At 43.9% G+C, this 22,641-nt stretch overlaps 1 protein-coding gene across 1 annotated transcript in view; it reads left to right on the top strand.

Moving 5' to 3' along the window:
• Positions 1-10,209, top strand: part of LOC137383523 (extracellular serine/threonine protein kinase FAM20C-like) — an 89,645-nt gene extending 79,436 nt beyond the window's left edge. The window contains exons 9-10 of the mRNA XM_068056566.1: positions 6,151-6,210; positions 9,345-10,209. Coding sequence (XP_067912667.1) covers positions 6,151-6,210; positions 9,345-9,597 — 313 coding nt within the window. The 3' untranslated portion in view covers positions 9,598-10,209. The remainder of the gene's footprint in view (positions 1-6,150; positions 6,211-9,344) is intronic.
• The last annotated feature ends 12,432 nt before the right edge of the window (positions 10,210-22,641 follow it).

Raw genomic sequence — 22,641 nt, 5'->3', positions numbered from 1 at the left:
CAATGTCTGAATGTGAGTTTGTGAGTGCAGGTGTGCACGTGTTTGTGCATGTGTGTGAACTACATACATGTGCATGAGTGTGAGGGTGTGCAAATGTCTGTATCAGCATCTGCACATTGACCATGTGTGTGTATGAGCGTGTGCGCCGCGTGTCTATGTGTACAAGTGTGTGTCTATGAGCGTGTGCATATGCATTTGTGCACATGTATGAGCTTGTGTGTGTGTGCGTATGAACTTGCGAGTACATGTGTCTGTGTGTTTGAGCATGCGACGGTATGTGCATGTATGTGCGTTTCTGTATGTCCAGCACGGTTGGTTTAACTCTATCATACTGATTCTGATTTAGTTACAGTTTACCTCCAAAAGTCAGTAAAGACTGGAACATCTGCTTGGTGAATGCAGTGACCCCTGTGAGGTCCTGAGCTACACAGCACAGGAAGGTCCCTTGTTTGATTCCAGTTTATGCTGAGCAAGCTGCTCAAGGAAAGACATTTATAGGATTCTTTTTTTTAAAAGATTAAAATTTCCATGGTGAAGGTAGACAGGGTCCGAGGGCCATGTGACTGCAGTGAATGATCAGAGTTCTGGCCTGAAGCACTCTGACCCTCCAGAACACCAATGATAGCAACAGTATCTCCCGTCATAAGCATGGAGAGGCCAGTTGCAATTGCCTGGCAAGAATTTCTACACTGTCATTGGAAAAGTTAATCCCAGAGCAGTTACTATTCTCTGTGTCTTCTGCCCCATCCAGTCCCCAAGTTGGTGCAAAAGTAGGTCCTAGGGTCAGGCACCGCATCTCAAACCACTCTCAAGCTTTGAAAGAAAAGCCTGTGCATCACTTAATCCATCACTTGTAACAGTGCAGAAACCAGCGCTGCACATTACTGGTTTAAAAATAACTGCTGAGGCTGATTTACTCACTGAACAGTTCAGCAGTGATGTAGAGTATCTTGCTATTTCCTGATCTAACGACGTCCTATTACTTTCCCCAAGAAACACAGCCAGCAGTCAAAGCCTGGTGCTTCATCAATGCCTGGATCAACGATGTTAGCGACAGCCTCCAACATCTAAACGAGTGAGAGGCACAGGCCGCAGTTGGATAAAAGCTGCTGGGAATACAGCTAGGTGCCTAATGTCACCCTGGCATCTACAGCTTGTCAATCCTGCACCATGCCAGCAACAGACTTAGTCTGCTTGACAGAATACAGGAACCTTAGCACCCTCGGCAATGCAGCACTGCTTCAGTACTGCACAGGGAGAGTCAGCTTGGATTATGTGCTCATGTTTCTGTCTTAGAAGTGAGAGCGCTGCCCACTGAACCACAGAGGGCACCTAGATTTTCCAGAATGATACCAGGGATGATGGACTTCAGTTATGTGGAGAGACTAGAGAAACTTGGATTGTTCTTGCAGCATAGAAGGTTATGGGGAGATTTAATAGAGGCGTTCAAAATTATGAGGGATTTTGATAGTTTCCCCCTACCTACTCTGTTTTCACATCAGAGACAGAGAGAGAACCAGAGAGGGAGAGATAGCGCATCAGTACTCACTGTGGGTATTGTTGTTAACCTGATCACAGATCTAAATGCTGTTACATCAAACTGTGCTGAATTGTAGGAACAGTATTAGTCTCCCTGTCTGAGTACTGAATGAGTGTTGCCACGTTTAGTCTACCTGACTGAAGCCTTCAAGATTAAATGAAGTGGACTGACAAAGCAGATCGATAGTGCATTGTTTGTGGTAGCAAAGGTTTCAAATTCAAGGGACAGAAGTTAAAAATTAGGAAGTCAGGTGTGGCTTTTTATGCCAAAGCGTAATATGTTTGTGGAGTAGATTACTAAGGAAAACCAGCAGAATAGGTTCCAAGAGGTATTAGGGATCATAAGCTGTACCTACACCACAAGAATTTTTTTTAAAAATTCATTTCATAGGATGTGGGCTTTGCTGGGCTTTGTTGCCCATCCCTAATTATCCTTGAGAGGGTGGTGGTGAGCTGCCTTCGTGAACCGCTGCCATCCATCAGCTTTTGTATAGCAGTTTTGCACAACTGAGTGGCTTGCTAGGCCATTTCAGAGGGCAGTTAAGAGTCAACCACATTGCTGTAGGTCTGGAGTCACATGTAGGCCAGACCAGGTAAGGACGGCAGATTTCCTTCCCTAAAGGACAATAGTGAACCAGATGGGGGTTTTTAATGATTCAATTCCAGATTTTTATGAAAACATTTAATTTAAATTCCACTATGGTGGGATTTGGACCCACATCCCTGGAATATTAGTCTGGTCTCTGGATTACTAGTCTAGTGACATTACCACTACACCACCATCACAACCTTGTCAAGGGCAATTAGGAATGGGCGTCAAAGGCTGGCGTTGCCAGCGCCACCCACATCCCATGAACCGTGAGGAGTGTTAATACGGTGTGCTTTATGAACTGTCAGGAGTGTTAACACTACACATTGTCTGAGCATGGGAGTGTTCGTGCTGTGCATGCAGCACTAAATACCATTACAGCCTTTAATGGGTCTTTCTGACAGAAAGAGGAAGTTATAGATTGTTTTTCATTTACATTTTATAGCACAGCACAAACCCTATCATCTCGGGGAGCCGTAGAATTTCTTCACGGTCCCACACAATACCCGTGAGCTTGCAATACAATATGTAGGTTACACATGCCACAACCTGCTTTTAAAATAAAAACGGAAAGTGCTGCAAATACACAGCATCTGTGGGGAGAGAAAGAGAGCTAACGTGTGTATTTCCAGCACTTTCTGTTTTTATTTCAGATTTTCAGCATCCACAGTATTTTGCTTTACTATATAACCTGTTTTTATTCCAATCTGTCCCAAAGGCAATGCTTGTGAGAATCTCTGCCAAAATATATAAGAACCTAAGAAATAGGAGCAGGAACAGGTCATTCAACCCTTCAAGCCTGCTCCGCCATTCAACAAGATCATGGCCGCTCTTCGACCTCAACTCCACACTATCCTCACATCACTTCATTCCCTTAGTATCCAAAAGTCTATCAATCTCTGTCTTGAATATACTCAATGACTGAGCATCCACAGCTCTCTGAGGTAGAGAATTCCAAAGATTCACAACCCTTTGAATCAAGAAATTTCTCCTCATCTCATCTTAAATGGCCGACACTTTATTCGGAGGCTGTGACACCATGCTCCAGATTCTCCAGCCAGGGGAAATATCCTCCCAACACTTACCTTGTCAAGCCCTTTAAAAGTTTTATATGTTTCAATTGGATCACGCTTCATTCTTCTAAACTCTAGGGAATATAGGGCTAGTCTACTCAATCATTCCTCATAGGACAATCCTCTCATCCCAGGAATCAGTCTTAGTGAATCTTTGTCGCACTCCCTTCAAGGCAAGTAAATCCTTCCTTAGGTCAGAGGATCAAAACTGTCCACTGTACTCCAGGTGTGGTCTCATCAAGGCCCTGTACAATTGCAGTAAGACTTCCTCGCTCGTGTACTCCAATCCCTTTGTAATAAAGACTAACATACCTTTTTTTTATTTCCAAAATATACTTTGTTCATAAAAATCTGGAAAAAAAATTACAAAACAGTTCCAAACAGCACCAAGTCAAATAATACAAAGAGTGCAAAGGAGATCAGTTCCCTTCAATACTGGAGTGAGTTGCCTCACAACCCTTCCATTTCATTTTTCATGCCATATACATCTTACAGCAAACAAAAATTTCCGGATACAGTTCAAGGGGTTTTCCATGGATCCAGCCCCTCAGTTCAGCTTGGTGGGGGGGACCTTACACTGTGGTCTTTCCCCATTGAGCCTTTGCTGCGGCTGTCCCAAGCTTTAGTGCGTCCCTCAGCATGTGGTCCCGGACCTTGGAATGTGCCAGTCTGCAACACTCAGTCGTGGACAACTCTTTGCGCTGGAAGTCCAGCAAGTTTCGGGCAGACCAAAGGGCGTCTTTCACCGAATTGATAATAAAGATTAACATACCATTTGTTTTCCTAATTGCTTGTTGTAACTGCATATTAGCTTTCTGTATTTCACGTACAAGGATAGTCAGGTCCCTCAGAATATCAACATTTCCCAATCTCTTGCCATTTAAAAAATATTCTCCTTTTCAATTTTTCCTACCAAAGTGGATAACTTCACATTTCTCCACATTATATCGGGTGTGTATGAAGTCCTTGTGCAATTTTAAACTTCAATAACTTTGGATATGCAAAGGATATGCATAAATGGGTCCTTTTCTGATTGGCAGGATGTGATGAGTGGAGTCCCTCAGGGATCTATCTGTGCTGGGGCCTTAACTTTTTACAATTGATATCAATGACTTAGATGAGGGGAGTGATGGCATGGTAGCAGATGACACAAAGATAGGTAGTAAAGTACGCTGTGAAGAGGACATAAGGAGGTTGCAGACCAATATAGATAGGTTGGGTGAGTGGGCAAAAATCTGGCAGATGGAGTATAATGTGGGAAAATGTGAAGTTGTTCACTTTGGCAGGAAGAATAAAAAAGCAGAGTATTACTTAAATGGAGAATGACTGCAGAATTCCGAAGTGCAGAGGGATCTAGGTGTTCTAGTGCAGCAGTCACAAAAGGTTAGTATGCAGGTGCAGCAAGTAATAAAGAAGGCTAATGGAATGATATCCTTTATTACGAGAGGAATTGAAAATAAAAGTAAGGATGTTATGCTTCAGTTATACAGGGCATTGGTGAGACCACATCTCGAATACTGTGTGCAGTTTTGGTCTCCTTATTTAAGGAAGGATGTAAATGAACTGGAGGCAGTTCAGAGGAGGTTTACTAGATTGATACCTGGAATGAGCGGGTTGTCTTATGAGGAAAGGTTGGACAGACTGGGCTTGTTTTCACTGGAGTTTAGAAGAGTGAGGGGAGACTTGATTGAAGTTTATAAGATCCTGAATGGTCTTGACAGGGTGTATATGCAGAGGATGTTTCCTCTTATAGGGAGTCCAGAACTAGAGGGCACTATTAAAATTAGGAGTCGCCCTTTTAGGACAGAGATGAGGAGACATTTTTTTTCTCAGAGCGTTGTGTGACTTTGGAACACTGCCTCAGAAGTTGGTGGAGGCGGGGTGATTGAATATTTTTAAGGCGGGGGTAGATAGATTCTTCTTAGGCAAGGGAATCAAAGGTTATCGGGGGTAGATGGGAGTGTGGAACTTGACACACAAACAGATCAGCCATGATCTATTGAATGGCAAAGCAGGCTAGAGGGGCCGAATGGCCTACTTCTGCTCCGAATTCATATATTCGTATGATGGAAGGAAACGATAACACGTGAAAGCATAATTCATAAAGTTTTAACACAATACAGTTAAAATTTCCAGGTTCTCCATTTTTGTGATACATCAATCTTATTTCCCAACAGTTCACCATTTTCATTTTCAGCATCATTGACACAGCATTAACAACATTAAAAATACTTAGTGAATTATCTTTTCATATGCCATTTACAGTTTGCTTCTGTCATATGTACATCCAAAATTATTAAAGTTTAAAGTTGCACAAGGACTTTACAAACACCCTGTATTCTATCTGCCACATTCTTGCCCACTCAGTTAACCTGTCTAAATCCTTTTGCAACCTCTTTGCATCCTGCTCACCACTTACTTTCCCACCTAACTTTGTATCACCAGCAAACCTGGATACGCAAAATCACTCCTGTCTGCTAAGTCATTTATATAGATTGTAAATATCTGAGGCCCAAGTACTCATCCTTTAAGTACCCACAAGTTACAACCTGCCAACCTGAAAATAAGCCCTAATTTTGTTTAATAACCTCTTGTGTGACACCTTATCAAATGATTTTTCAAAATCCAAATACACTCCATCCACTGGTTTCCCCCTTATCTACACTGTTACTTGCAAACTCAACAAACTCGACATTTGTCAAGCACAATTTCCCTTTCATAAATCCATATGGGCTCTGCTCAGTCATACTATGATTTTCTAAGTGCCCTGTTATCACGTCCCTAATAATAGATTCCAGCATTTTCCTGACGACTGATGTCAGGCTAACTGACCCATATTGTTTCGAGCTCTGTGTATAAGGTGTGTTTAAACACAATTCTCCTGGATTTCAGGAGGATGCTTGGAAACGGGCAAACCCTTTCTAACGTTTTCTTGATGCCCTCCCGCAGGTTTGGGAAACATTCGCATGACGAGCTCTCCATCCTGGTGCCACTGAATCAGTGCTGTAGGTAAGTGCAGAGAGTGAGAGAGCTGCTCTCCTGACCTTACAGTCTTCTCCCAGTCTCAACATTTCAGAGTTTGTTTTCATTGCAGAAACTTGTATTTCTCTCCCCCACTCCCCGCCCAATTAAGAAATCATGGTTTGTGCTATGAGCTCCTTATGATAATAATACTGGACTAATGAATGGGTCACTGCAGCTTTGAACCAGCTTCAGGTAAAGAGTTCAGGTATGGACTCGATGGGCCAAATGGCCTCCTTCTCTGCTGTAAATGACTCTATGATAGTGTCCTGGAATCTCATCTGGGCCCATCATCATCCCAACAATCTTCCAAATTACAGCACTGAGCTGCTCATTAGATGTGTTGGGTTTACAGCAGGAGGTCATTGTGCAGGGAGGTCACTGCGATTCCCAGAGGCCATTGCAGTTCACCGAGGTCACTGGTGCACGGAGGTCATGGTGCTGCAGAGGTCATTGTGCTCAAAGGTCACTGTGGCACATAGAGTCACCTCTGCAGTCAACTTTCTCCAGTTAAGCCCCTTAAATACTCAGATATCCTGCTGTTCAGCTCCCATGGGATCCTGGGAATCACTTTAAGCATGACCTCACCTCAGTTACAGCAGGTAGTCCTATCACAGGTGTGTGAAATCCAAACGGTCAGAGATGTTGAAATAAAATGGAACGAACTGCTTGCAGTAAAATTATACTTGAATATCTGAAGCCCAAGAACTCATCCTTTGAGTACCTACTAGTTACAGCCTGCCAACCTGAAAATGACCCACTTATTCCTGCTCTCTATTTTCTGCTCGTTAACCAATCATTATTGCATGATAATATATTACTCCCAATCCCATGAACCCTAATTCTTTCTTACCTGCAGAATTGCTGCTGTACTTTGTGGAATTGAGGCTGGTCACACCTTGGTTACCATTTGAAATCTTACTCTTATTGTGCTAGTTGGGATTTTCTAACACTGGTGTGAACATCCAGAAACCCTACAGGGGATTTGTTTTATCCTCATAGGAAAACTTGTGAATTATTCTATTCTCAGTGACTAGTCAGCTCGCAAGCTACAATCGCTGCTCTGTACTGATCTCAGCTGCAGCAACAGAGGGTACAACATTTGTACATTCAGTACCATTGGATTAGGGAAAGGGGGAAATTGCACAAGGCTCTCAATCCTGATCATTTTCCAGTGATCACTGCTGAAAAGTGCATGTGTAAGCAGTTGATTCAGGGCATTATCAGACTATCCTCTCCCCTCCCCCTCCACCCTCAACCCACGAGCAAATAAGTTTCCATTCACTGCCCAGGCTCTTAGATTAACAGCAGCAATTTTAGGCAAGAGGCCTAATAGTGACTATGGAATTTCCCCCAACTCGGCCTCCCCGACTCCCCCATATGAGTCTTTGGGAGAGAGAGAAGGGGAGAAAATAGGACTGAAACTGAAGATCCCTGACCTCTTGAGCATTCTCAATCGCTCGACCACTGGCGTTTGTGCCTTTATCTGCCTGGACTCTGGACTGTAGACTTTCCTCCCCAAACCTCTCCGACTCTCTACCCCTCTCTCCACCTTTGAGACACTCTTTAGAACCTACCTCATTGAACAAGCTTTTAGTCATCTGCCCTAATATCTCCTTATGTGACTCGATGTCAAATTTTGTTTGATGATGCTCCCGTGAAGTGCCTTGAGGCATTTTACAATGTTGAAGTCATATATAAATGCAACCTTTTGTTTTTGTAAGATGGTTGAAGTTTGAAACACTGCAACTACAGAGCGATGACATACGATGATTATCTAATAGTTACAGTCCAGGATATTGTATAATACTGTAAGACAAGTGATTGATTTGCTGATTATCTCTAAGATTTAGCAGCTATAGTCTCTTTTTCTCAGATTCTAAGAATTCCAAACAATTGGTAAAACTGCAGGCGATTAATTCCATGTCTCAAAGATTACCGACTAGCATTAGACAAAAGTAAACGAGAATGTCATGTTTCAATCCGTCCAATCAACATTCAGCCCCTGTCACAGCTCTGAACCAGTCCTAATCAAAGTCACAAGTGACATACTCTGTGACTGTCACCATGATAAACTATCCCTCCATATCCTTCTCAACCTGTCTGTGGCCTTTGACACAGTTGATCACGCCATCCTCCTTCAGTGCCTCTCCTCCATTGTCCCACTGAGTGGAACTGCCCTCGCCTGGTTCCATTTTTATCTATCCAGTCGTAGCCAGACTATCTCCTTCAATGGTTTCTCTTCCCGCTCCCGCACTGTTATTTCTGGAGTCCCCCTGAGTGTCTATCCATGCACCACCCCCCACCGCCCCCCCCCCCCCCCGCCACCTGCTATTTCTCATCTACATGCTGCCCCTCAGTGACATCAACAGAAAGCAGAACGGCAGGGTCCACATGTATGCCCATGAGACCCAGCTGTATCTCACCACTATCTTTCTCTCGAGCCCTCCACTGTGTTGTCACACTGCTTGTCCGACACCCAGTTCTGATTGAACTGCAATTTCCTCCAGTTAAACGTGGGGAACTCCAAAATATTGTCATCAGTCCCTGCCACAAACTCTGTTCCCTTGCACCGACTCCATTCCCCCTCCCTGGTCGCTGCCTGAGGCTGAACCAGACTGTCCAGCAGCAACAACAGCTTTCATTTATATAGCCTCCTTAATATGGTAAAAAGTCCCAAGGCACTTCACAGGAATGTAATCAGACGAAATTTGACATTGAGCCACACAAAGAGATAATAGGACAGGTGATGAAAAGATTTGATCAAAGAGATAGGTTTTAAGGAGTTGAAGGCACAGCCTTTAGTGGCGAAGTGATGAAAAACGGGGATGCACAAGATGCCAGAATTAGGGGAGCGCAGATATCTCGGAGGGTTGTGGGCGTGGAGGAGGTTACAGAGATAGGGAGGGGTGAGGCCATGGGGGGATTTGAAAACTAGGATGAGAATTTTAAAAACTGAGGTGCTGCTGGACCAGGAGCCAATGTAGGTCAATGAGCACAAGGGGTGATGGATGAACGAGACTTGATGTGGGTTAGAACGCGAGTAGCAGAGCTCAAGTTTAGGGAGACACCATCTTGATGTGCGAATTGTTAAATTACCTTCCATTGTCTCTACCCTTCAGAATAAAGAAATCGACATACCTCCGACTACAGCTTCTGGCAAAGGAAGAGTACAAACTGAGCGAGGTGATGGCAGAATCGCTCCTGCGGGACAAACTCTCGCCCATTCTAATAGATGCACACCTAAAGGCCATGGACAGGAGGTTACGAATCATTTTAAAGTCAGTCAGCGACTGCGTGGAAAAGGAAGGGCACAGCATTGTGGTGGAGAACGACATAGACTACAATATCAATTCAATGGCAACCAATAGGTAGTAGAGGGACTGGGAACTCTCATTTTTTTTACCTGTGTAAGTGAGAAATGGAAAGTCTTGGAGAGACTGGCTATTTATGTTACCTTTTGAATTCAGTGAATTCAGAGCAGAGATGTAATTGTTCCCAAATATGTAAAATATAGACTCCATCCCAGATTATTATAATTAAAGTTTCTAAGTTAAGCATTTATTTGTTTTACTCGATGGTATCCAGTCCTGAGATGTGAATATTGAACAAGTAGCAGTGTGCAATCACAAAACAGAAGAAAGAAGAATCTTCATATATATATATAGAAATATATATATATAAACAAGAAACATGCTGACAAGCAAAATACTTGAATGCTGGTTAAATTGATTTTAGCAACCTGGGTGTTGCTCTGTTAAATGAGGCAGCAAAGGTGTCGCGTCAATTCTCCTCGGAACTTTCCGACAGACGGCAATCGGCCACTTTATTTCCAGCTTTGCTTTTCGAGTTCTTTATTTACAGGTACAGATGGGCGAGCTGGTTTCTGTGGCTGTAGGCTTTTGCGTTAGCAATGTTTTCGGGGTGTGGGGTTGTGGTAATTGTTTTTGCGATATGGTGAAAGTGCAATAAAGATTATGGCAACAACTTGTGTCTGGTCTGTGTCTCAAGATCAATTTGGTGGGGTGGCAGTGCTTGTCTTCAAAAATCAGATTCGGCCTAACTGAGGCTGTTCCCCACTTTCCTTTCCCAGTTCCCGCTGGGGTACAGTCCCACTGTTACCGGTTGTCCTCCAATTCTTCACCCAAGGGACTGTTGAAGGTCGAGAGGGTGTTGGCAAGTTGGAATCATAAAATCTTTCAGCACAGAAAGAGGCCATTCAGCCCTCTGCCTCTGCTAGCTCTTAGTGCCACTTCTTGCTGCTCTATCTCCATAGCCCTGCAAATATTTGCTTTTCATTCATTTATCCCATTCCCTTTAGAAAGTTCCTATTGAATCTACTTCCACTGCCCTTTCAGGCAGTGCATTCCAGATCACAAGAACTTGCTGCGTGAAAAGAAAGTCTCATCTCCCCTCTGGTTCATTTATGAATTATCTTTAACCTGGTTACTGATCCTCCTGTGTGGCACTGGAAACAGTTTCTCCCTGCCTGTTCCATCAAAACCCCTCAGAACTGTGAACACATCTGAGAGGAATGTTCATCTATGGCTGGTAACAAAAAAGAGATTGCAAAGAATAACAATCCTTTTCACTGGGCAGAGCAGAAACAGCTGGAGGCTGAGATTTGTCTTATATGCACACATAAACCACACAGAGTTGGGGCACGGCCAGCTAAAAGCAGCTGCAGATATAAAGGGTTTTTTTTAAACATTGCTCTGGGGGTGTTCTATTTCCCAGCTTTCAGCCACATGCGCACACGCTCTTGTACCCAGGCACACACATGCACTCGCACACAGATGCATGAACATAGATACACACAAACACATGTACACATACACAGACTCACACTCACGCATACACACACACGCACATGCACACAGACTCACACATACAAACACACACACACTCACAGACACACACATTCACACGCGTACACATGCACACGTTCACATATACACTCACACACACATACACATGATCACTGCTCTCTGTTGCAGGTGACTGTACAGAGCAAAGAAAAATATTGAAATATTCCTGTTCAAATAAAAACCTGCCTACTTACAGATAGCTCGCTGAAGAAAACACTGCTTTTTAGACCCTAAAATAAAAGCAAAATACTGCAGATGCTGGAAATCTGAAATAAAAACAGAAAATGCTGGAAATACTCAGCAGGTCTGGCAGCAACTGTGGAGAGAGAAGCAGAGTTAACGTTTCAGGTTGTTGAAAGGGATATACACGTTCTAATGAAAGGTCATCGACCTGAAACGTTAACTCTGTTTCTCTCTCCACAGATGCTGCCAGACCTGCTGAGTATTTCCAGCACTTTCTGTTTTTATGCTGCTTTATGACATCTTGTTTGGGACTTCCTGCAAATTATACATTAGAATGATACCCAGGCTAGAATCTAGTCAAGGAACTTGATGCAGTGTGTATAAAATATAATGGATTGCTGGGAGTGAGTTACAGGTTGGAATCTAATTGAGAGCTTCAGATGGTTTATGTAAGGAATAATGGGGTGAGTTACAGGCAGGAGTTCAGTTGATTTATACAGAGAATAATGGATATAATTAAGAATGATTATGAGGCAATAATCTACTTGAGCAGTTCAACTGATATCACGAAATATAACTGCAAAGCTTAAATGGTTTATAACTGTCATCGGAACTCAGTGATGGATTATAATCTTGAAATCCCCCTCAGGGTTGTCTGCTATTTTATATCTTAAAATGTAGATCATAATCTTGTGGCTGCTGCACTCAGTTTACTCCTGATATTCTGCCTCAATGAGGTCCAGTGCGATCCCAGACACGGAGGTGTGATGAGAGAGGTGATGAAGTTATTATTCCCAAGCTCCTGGTAAAAAGGGTGCTCCTACCCAGGCAGAAAATCTGCCTTATGTCCCCATTCCTTACAAAGGTGAAATACTGCGGGTGTTGGAAATCTGAAATAAAAGGAAAATGCTGGGAAACACTCAGCGGGTCAGGCAGCACCTGAAAAGAGAGAGACAGAATTAACATATCAAGTTAATGACCACTCATCCGCACAAAAGGTTATCTCTGTTTCTCACTCAATTCTTTCGCCATTTCGCTCAGTCCCCCAGCACTCCTGCCCTTCCTGCTGCCAGTTCAGCTGCCTAAAAATCTTCTAATTGCAGACCACAGCTGGTTATCAGGATTATCCATTCTGCATCATTTGGCGGAACAGATTCGAGGGGCTGAATGGCCTCCTCTTCCTCCTTTATCCCTAATGGTTGGCTTGTTATGTTGGGAGGTCAAACCCACATTTTAGCCCATCCTCTGATCAAAGAAACATCACGTGCTAAACTAACGTCTTGGTAACCCCGCTATAACACACTAATAGCAATGTCCATGCTCCATAATCAGAGGAAACCATCCCACCCCCTAGCTCTGGGCTGGACAGGACTTTGTTTTCCTCAGCATGTTGTTTGGCCATCTCTAAAATGCAAATTTGACACCAAAGGTCTGCCCCAGCCATTCCTTTGTCTCTTGCGATGAGCCGCTAGTAATTAGCTAGTACAACAACAACTTGTTTATTCTTTCATGGGACGTGAGCATCGCTCGCAAAGCCAGCGTTTGTTGCCCATCCTGAATTGCCCTTGAACTCAGTGGCTTGCTAGGCCAGTTCAGAGTTAAGAGTCAACTACATTGCTGTGGGTCTGGAGTCACATGTAGGCCAGACCAGGTAAGGAAGGCAGATTTCCTTCCCTCAAGGATATTAGTGAACCAGATAGTTTTTTTACAATTGATGATAGTTTCATGGCACCATTACTGACTCTAGCTTGCAATTCCAGATTCCATTAATTAATTGAATTTAAATTCCACCAGCTGCCCTGGTGGAATTTGAACCCATGTCCCCAGGGCATTAGCCTGGGCCTCTGGATTACTAGTCTGGCGACATTACCACTAGGCCACCATCTCACCTCATAATTGACTAGCTCTGTTAACGTAGAAAAATGTCCCAAGGTGCTTCACAGGAGAATAATCGGACAAAAAATATTGACTGAGCCAACGAAACAACTCCAAGGAGGGGTGATGAAAAGCTTGGTCAAACTGATGGGTTTTAAGGGAGGCTCTGAAAGGAGAAGAAAGACAGAGGCAGAGAGGTTTAGGGAGGGAATCCCAGACCTCAGGACCTAGACAGCTGAAGGCATGGCCGCCAATGGTGGAGTGAAGGGAGTGAGGGGTAGTCGAGGGACCAGAGTAATGCTATTAAGGTTTTCAATTAATTTCCAGAGGCAGAAAAACAAACATCAGAACTTCAGCTGGGGCCATAGTCCTCCGTCCTGCCCCCTTGTTTCGTTTTGTCCTTAGCAAATGAAGGTGACTCCACATAAAGAAAGGCAGCTAATATAAACAAAAGATGGAATAATCTCAAATGCACACCAATGTCAAACTGTATCATACTATATATAACATGTTGTAAAACCTATTAGACTTTGGACAGCACAAGTGATCTTGAACACACAGCAGTGTACTCAAGAGAGCTTGGCTAACGCTCTTTAAATATTCATCAAAACTCGTCAGCTCAAAGACACAGAACATCCCTCACCATGCTTACTTCCTTTCGAGTTCAGAAAAACCTTAGCAATGGGCCTTTTGTGTAACATCATTAAGCAGCCCAGCTTCAAGCAGTTAACAGTCTGGTTAAAACTAGTTCAACACTTGCTATTCCTGTTCTACGTAGAACCATTCCATTAAAACTACCACCTGACCTCAAAACCGCCGGACTCCGCAGTGAAGGAGATTTGAGTTCTAATTTCAAATCATCTTGATTTTTAAAATATGCTCAGCTGGCTGTGTTAAAATATGCTTTGCAAACTCCTGATCATCACATTTATCTTTTCAGTTCTATTTTTAGCTGAACCTCGACAGATGTACAGGTTTGAACATCTGTTTCCCTTCAAAGCAGTGCATCATCCACTCTAACAACCACAACGGACACCTTCTTTTGACAATGCAGCCGACTGCAGAATGTTGTGCAAAGCTTCATCTCCCATTCCCTTTGCTTCACCACTGGTGGCTAACTAAGCCCCAAGTTCTGGATTTCCCTCTCTAAGCCTCTCTACCCCTCATGTTCCTCCTTGGAAGGGCCTCCTTAAACCCGACCAGGCTTTCAGCTAGCCCTCCAATTATGCAGAATCGTCCAGGTCTCATGGAGGTGGGTTTGCAGGAACAGGAGCACACTTGGAGAAAAGAGTGCAGGTCAGTGGGCTGACTCGTTTCCACCTCCAGAGGTGGGAGAACGACAACAGCAGCAGCTATCCGCCCAGCACCGGCAGGTAGCCAATAATCAACAATTAAGGGCCTAATGAGGCGGATGGTGAGGACACCCCCGGGATCTTCTGGTGTTGGAACGGACTCCCACTGAATGCTGAGCCCAGCAGCTCCATGGAGGTGGCCACCAGAGGGCAGGCTGGGGGTTGGGGGCCATCGGGGGCAGAGGCTCCAGGCCCACAGGCATGAAAGGCCGCACCTGCGACCAAAATAAATCTCTGGAGGGGTTTCCCCTCCACTCCGAGGGGCCTACCAGCTTCAGTCCTCTTCATTTTTGAAATTTCACACACACTTCGGAGGGGGCCTCCAAATTGAGGCCTGCCCCCTCGCATTCTCCTTTCTGTCTGAGCAGTGCCCACCTCTCCCAGTGGGACTGTCAGCCTTCCAATCCTGATTGGGCCTGCAGCCTTAATTGGACGGCGAACACAGAGGCAGCCAATTAGGAGGCAGCCGTTCCAGAAGATCGCGCTGCAGTGCTCACAGCAGACCCGTGCGAGATCCGGAACTGGAAATGGTCCCAACTCCTGAAAATAAACAATCATAAGAAGATTCCACCCATTCTCTCTTCCTTCAGCTCGTGTCAAATGTTGTCTGCTTACGTTCTTGTGAAGCACCTTGGGATGTTTTGATACATTAGAGGCGCTATATAAATACAGGTCACGGCTAAATAAATTTAAAATAAACTTTTTAAAAATCATTCATGGGATGTGGGCAAGGCCAGCATTTATTGCCCATCCCTAACAGCCTTTGAGAAGGTGGTGGTGAGCTGCCTTCTAAGATGCAACTGAGTGGCTTGCTAGGTCATTTCAGAGGGCAGTTAAGAGTCAGCCACATTGCTGTGTGTCTGGAGTCACATGTAGGCCAGACCAGGTAAGGATGGCAGATTTCCTTACCAGATGGGATGATATGACAGTCCAGTAGTTTCATAGTCACCATTACTGATACTAGCTTTTTATTCTATATATTATTTAATTAACTAAATTTAAATTTCCCAGCTACCATGGTGGGTTTTGAACTCATGTCTCTTATCATTAGCTGGTGAGCCGTCTTCTTGAACCGCTGCAGTCCATGTGGGGTAGGTACACACACAATGCTGATAGGGAGGGAGTTCCAGGACTTTGACCCAGCAATAGTGAAGGAACAGCGATATAGTTCCAAGTCAGGATGGTGTGTGGCTTGGAGGGGAACTTGCAGACGGTGGTGTTCCCATGCATCTGTTGCCCTTGTCCTTCTAGGTGGTCGAGGTCGTGGGTTTGGAAGGTGCTGTCAAAGGAGGCTTGGTGAGTTGCTAGAGTGCATCTTGTAAATGGTACACACTGCTGCCACTGTGCGCCAGTGGTGGAGAGATGAATGTTTAAGGTGGTGGATGGGTTGTTAACAGACGCATCTTAAGAACTTGAAAACCCCAGCAGCAACTTCTTTGGTTTGCAGAACCCAACGTATCAAAGTCTTCCAGCACATCTGTTTTCTCATTGTATGCACATTTGTTTGGATTTCCAATAGCCAGGCATGATTCCAAATTAAGCAACTCCTTCTCAGAGTCTTTTTTCCTGGTCAACACTGCCACCCCAACCAGCTCCCCCCTCTCTCACGTCACTTCCACATGAGGTTGCCACTCCCAGCTGGACTTATCCCTGGAGCTTTCATCACATCAACTCCTGCTCCAACTGCCCCACTCAGTCAAAAATACTTTTTTTTTTACCATTCCCAATATGCACTGGTATGTCAGCCTAGATTTTGTGCTCGAGTCTCTGGAGTGGGACTTGAGCCCACAATTGTCTAACTCAGAAGTGAGACTGCTGCCGACTGAGCTACAGCTGGCATGCAGAGCAGAGTACCTGGCCTTAGCAACTTATAAAGTTTGAGCTTCCAAAAAAATGGAGCCCCATCTTCAAACCCACAACAGAAAGGAAGAAAGAAAGAAAGAAAGAAAGAATGAATTTCAAAAACAAAATGATAATGAAGTTTAAAAGGACAGGTTTGATTTATTTCACTCATTTGTATATGTGTGTTGGTGCTCAGTTCATTTCATTTATTTATACCTCAGTTGTTTGGGTTCAGCTCTGATTTATTTTTCTCTATATATTTCTGCCCAGGTCTGATTAATTTTATTTACCTGTGTCTATGTGCTTATGTCCAGGTCTGGTTTATCAAATCTCCACACTTTCATTTTAATGGACACTAAAAATGAAAACCTTGCTAACACTGCTATTTCAAATACTAATTTAAAGCATATTACAGACAGCTGGTAAGGGGTATGGGTGGTTCACCTCCCAACTGACCGCAATCATGTTTTGCCTAATATGATGAGCTAGCTCCTGAGTGTTTTACTTTCCAAATGAACAGACAGTGACAGGTTTTTTGGTAAGTTTAAAACAGAAGATTAACTATTTATTGAACAAGATTCATTCCCCAAAATGTTGGCAACACCACTCATGCATACAGTCACTCTCATATGCATTCTCAGGAGAAGGTAAATAGAAGGTAAAGGGTAAGAGTTCAAGGTGTGGTAGGTTTCGTGTTTATGGTAAATCTGTTGAATCTTCTTTGTAGGACAGTCTCTTTTAAAGATGCAGGCCTGTGTGTTTGTAGTCTTGAATTTGTTGGTGTTGTAGATTTCTGGTGGTTAAGATTTCAGACTGCAAGTGGCAGTCACTTTCAGTTCTCCGCTGCACCAAATTGAAATGTAGAATTAGCGGCAGGGCTTCTTCTTGTTTAAGCTGAATTCTACCACTGCCTTCCGTGATGTTGCTGTGATCTCGGCCTCGCTCATCAGAGGGTTACCTGAAAAGGTCTCAATTCATCATATTAGCATTTCTGGTACCTGACACGTGGCCTTCTCCCCTGGTGTGACCACACAATGGACCAAGATGTGGAACTCATGGCCATCCATTTTTGTCTGGATGAGTATCATTCTGTTATGATGTCTCTACTTCACACCCTTTTCTCAGAAGAAATCTATTCAATTCAGGAATGTCGCTTTATGGTTTCAGGATGGGTGTAGTCAACACCTCTTAGTCTGGAATAAATCTTTTTCTCCTTTTGAGACAGTGAAGCAATTTTTGAATATACAGGCCAAGTTATCTGACCTTCAGTGACCATTTTGCAGGACATTGTCCAAGCTTTTAAAGGAAAAGTCAATCTCCGCAACATTGTAGGTAGAGGGGCAGGATTAAACTCTCACAGACTGCCTGTGTGTATGTGCAAGTGTGTGTGTGTGTTTGTATGTGTATCTGTGTATGTGAGAGAGAGTGTGTCTGTGTGTATGAGTGTGTGTGTTTGCATGTGCATGTATATGTATGAGTGAGAGTAAGAGTCTCTGTGTCTATCTGTGCATGAGTGAGAGTATGAGTCTGTGTGTATGTGTGTGTGTGAGTGAGAGTGTGTATGTGTACATGAGTGTCTATGTGTGTGTTGGATATGCATGTTTGAGTGAGAGTGTGTGCCTGTGAAAGAAAGAGAAATGTGTATGTGTGTGTGTGTGTGTCTGTGTGAGAGCGAGATGTGTGTGTCTGTGGGTGATGTGCATGTGTGTGATGTGTGAGAAGAGCATGTCGTGGAGAAGGGTTCCACATTTCATCAAGTTCTTCTTCCAAATATTCCCCAAAAGAACTCATTCTATAGAGAAATGTAACTACTTCCCAACACAGAGATGGTGGATTAGGCTTCCAGATTCTTCTCTTTGTGAATTTACAATGGGATTAAAGGGATCAAATGGCAGGAAATAAATCCTGCCTACACACGGGGGTGGTGTATTGGGACCTGTTGGGACCGACTCCCAGAAAGTGTCAGAGAAGATGGGGATACAACCCCAGATAGCCAAGAACCCAGTAGGGGAGGTGGGGGTGGAGGGCAGGAAGCCTAGTCCAGTAACTCACATGCATGCTGATTCTGGAATAGAAATCCACTAAATTATCATTCTAGAAAAAAGACAGTGGAATCTAAATATGGAGGAAGAAGGAAAATGACCCCAGAATTTCTGAGATATAGAAGGAAAAAGCCTATAAAAAGTTGGAACATGGAGGTTTTATCTTACAAATATGAAAAGGTAATCAGATCTGAAAAACCTGCCCCAAGGCAGTGGTTTTATTAACCAAAAATTATTGAGTTTGAAAAATTAGGCAAATACACTGGACAACTGTATTAACTTCATAACCAACAGAACTAGCGTCATTTATGCTGTCCCTAAACCTCACAGATAGGGAACGGTGTCTGAAGATTGAAACTATTTGGTATTTTCACAGCCAGGAATTCTGGTGGCCAGCCATGGCTCAGTAGGCAGCACTGAGTCAAAAGGTTGTGGGTTCAAGGCCCACTCCCAGAGACTTGAGCACAAAAATCTAGGCTGACATTTTACGGCAGTACTGAGAGAGTGCTGCACTGTTAGAGGAGTCATCTTTTGAATGAGATGTTAAACCGAGGCCTGTCTGGGCAGAGGATTTCACTCTGGTGTCCTGCCCAATATTTATCCCTCAACCAACATCACCAAATATAGACCAGTGGTCATTATCACACTGCTGATTGTGGGATCTTGCTGTGTGCAAATTGGCGGCTGTGTTTCCCACATTACAACAGTGACTACACTTAACCAAATACTTCATTGGTTGCAAAGTGCCTTTGGGGTATTCTAAGGTTGGGAAATGCACTGGATAAGTGCAGGTATTTATTTTTTATCTGTATGCGAGTCCATTCAAGAGCCTTGGAATACTACTGCCAGCTCAGCTAATCCATGGACACTGGGGGAATGATGCATTGACACCAAGCAATGACAATTGTCCTAGGGGTTGGGAAATCTGTCAGGATAATGTACATAACACACTAGATACCCTTCAATGACCAAGCACCATCCTCTATCATGAGCAGTTAATATAATATTACTTGTTCCTTTGATATGTGAGCTATTGTAAGACTCACAGGACTACAAGTAATATCCAAAGAATATGTGAGTTTTTAATATAACTTAAACTAGAACAGATATATATACACAGCTATTGCATGGGCACATCTACACACATCTTAGGGCGGTACAGTGGTGCAGTGGTTAGCACCACAGCCTCACAGCTCCAGGGACCCGGGTTCAATTCTGGGTACTGCCTGTGCGAAGTTTGCAAGTCCTCCCTGTGACTGCGTGGGTTTTCGCCGGGTGCTCCGGTTTCCTCCCACAGCCAAAGACTTGCAGGTGATAGGTAAATTGGCCATTGTAAATTGCCCCTAGGTGGTAGGGATTATGGGATTACTGTAGGGTTAGTATAAATGGGTGGTTGTTGGTCGGTACAGACTCGGTGGGCCAAAGGGTCTGTTTCAGTGCTGTATCTCTAAATAAAAATAAATAAATCTTACTGTGTCGGGCTACACTCCCAACTCAAGTATGATGTGATATCACTTCCCCCATTGATCTTCGCTTACAGCCTCTTAAGGTGTTCCTCTTAAGATGATCCCACAACAGTTAATATACAATCACGCAGAGCCCATTAGGGAGGCAGGGGACATTTGGCCTATCGTTCCTGTGCTTTGAAAGAGCTGTCCAATTAGTCCCACTCCCCTGCTCTTACCCCATAGACGTACAAATGTTGCCCCTTATCCAATCCCCTTTCGAAAGTTCCTATCGAATCTGTTTGCACCATCCTTTCAGGGAATGTATTCCAGCTCATAACAACTCACTGCATAAAAACCATTCTCCGCATCTTCCCCTTTGATTCTCTTAGGTATCAGTTCATTGCCTTTGAGTCAGAAGGCTGTGGTTTCAAGTCCCACACCAGCAACTTGAACACAAAATCTAGGCTTACACTCTAGTGCAGTTCTGAAGGAGTGCTGCACTGTTAGAGGTGCAACTTTTCAAATGAGCTGTTGAACCAAGGCCCTGTCTTCCCTCTCAGGTTGATGTAAAAGATCCCATGGCACTATTTCAATGAAGAGCTTAGGAGTTCTCCCTGGTGTCCTGGCCAAATATTTATCCTTCAACCAACACCTAAAAGCAAATTATCTGGTCATTATCATGATGCTGTTTTTGGGAGCTTGCTGTGCACAAATTGGCTGTCGCATTTTCTACATTGCAACAGTGGTGACACTCCAAAAGTACTTAACTGGTTGTAAAGCACTTTAGCACATCCTGAAGTTGTGAAAGGCGCTATATAAATGCAACTTCTTTCTTTTCATTCTGAACAGCATTACTGTGGAGATAGACACAAATATAATCGACACAAGAAATGGATGTTATCAGATCCTAACAGCAATTGAAAGAAACCAAAAACTTGCTCTCAAATTCAAAATGATTCCATTGTGAAGTCTTTCAGTGTGTGGAATGTACAAGCCAAATCAAATAAGACAAAATGCAGTTACAAATGTTTTTTTTTGATGCAGGGAGTTATGAACTGGAATGCACTGCCTGAAAGGGTGGTCAAAACAGATTCAATAGTAACTTTCAAAAGGGAATTGGATAAGTACTTAAACAGGAAAACATTTACAGGGCTATGGAGAAAGAACAGGGAGGAGTGGGACTAATTGATAGGTCTTTCAAAGTGCCAGCACAGGTATGATGGGCCAAATGGCCTCATTCTGTGCTGTAAGATTCTATCATTGTTGATGTTTAAAAGTGCTGTTGCTCTTCTGTGTTGATGACACTTGGGTTCTCAGTGAAATTGCAGTGACTTAGCTCCATCTACAGCTGCTGATAGGAATGAGCAGCCACTGAAACAACCCTAAACCCAGCTCCAATGGCAATGGAGTGGCTGAGGGTGAGGGGTGTTTGTTATACCGGGCACATTATTGATAACTTACTTCGATATCCAGGCCAAGAAAAGATGCTTTTGAAGACACAGAGATTCGGGACTTTCCTGCAGTTGTGATCTAAAATTCGGAGGTGGTCAAATTTAAAGCAAGGAGGGTATGACAAAATACAAGGCAGCCTTTAACAGATACATTTCAAGACATTAATGCGTGCCAATAGGTGGTGAACCTGTCTGCACCAAACACTTACACCCGGTGTGAAAAATCTCAACTAAAATTACCAAACCTGCAAATGTCGGGACCTGGCTCCAGTCCATGACCTTCAGGTGCGCCCTGATTAGAATGGGTGAGAGTCCATCCCGCAGGACCAGTTCTACCATGACCTCACTGAGCTTGTACTCTCCCTTTGCCAGAAGCTGTAGTCAGTAGTATGTCAATTGCTGACTTCTTTGGGGTAGAAATGAAGCAAGGAAATGGTGTTATCTGTGAAGATTTAACAAGTAATATATCATTGACGTTGTCTTCTTAAACTTGGGTTCATCCAAATGCCCACATCCTAACTCACACCAAGTCCCGCTGCCCCATCATTCACTGGGCTCGCTGACCTACATTGGCTCCCCGGCAAATCCGGCAAAGCCTCGATTCTAAAATTCGCATCCTTATTTTCAAATCCCTCCTTGGCCTCACCTCTCCCTATCTCTGTAACCTCCTCCAGCCCCACAACCCTCCAAGACCTCTGCGCTCCTCCAATTCTGGTGGCCATGCCTTTATTTGCCTGGGCCCCAAGCTCTGGAACTCCCTCCATAAACCTCTCCACCTCTCTCTCCTCCCTTAAGTCACACCTTTAAACCTACCTCTTTGATGAATCTTTTTGGTCACCCGTCTCAATATCTCCTTATATGGCTGGGTGTCAAATTTTGTCTGATAGTACCCTGATAAAGCATCTAGGGTTTTGGGATCATGCTGGGTGCAAATGCTAGGATATCCTGGCAGGACAAAATCACTAATGTGGCAGTCCTCTCAAAGGCAGAGCTTCCATGTGTGTTGGCACGAATCAAACAGAAGCCGCTTCAGTGGATCAGACACGTCCGCAGGATGGAAGACAGTTGCATATCCAAGGACCTTCTATATGGTGAGGTAGCCGGGGTCAGACAAAGCTCCACTTCAGGGATGCTTGCAAGCCTGACATGAGGCCCTAAATGTCAATTATCGCGCTTGGGAATCACTAGCTGGCAAAAGAGGGAAATGGCGACACATCCTGTGACCTGGTGTGCACTACCACCATGATCAGTGGCTACAGCAGATTGGCAACAGGCGCCAACTTCAAAAACAACAACTCACAGCGTCACTTGGCAGCTTCACGTGCAGCACTTGTGGCAGAACCTGGGATTGGCCTCCA

The sequence above is a fragment of the Heterodontus francisci genome, chromosome 24 (assembly GCF_036365525.1).
Source record: "Heterodontus francisci isolate sHetFra1 chromosome 24, sHetFra1.hap1, whole genome shotgun sequence".
NCBI lineage: Eukaryota > Metazoa > Chordata > Chondrichthyes > Heterodontiformes > Heterodontidae > Heterodontus > Heterodontus francisci.
This window is presented reverse-complemented; position numbering and strand designations above follow the sequence as displayed.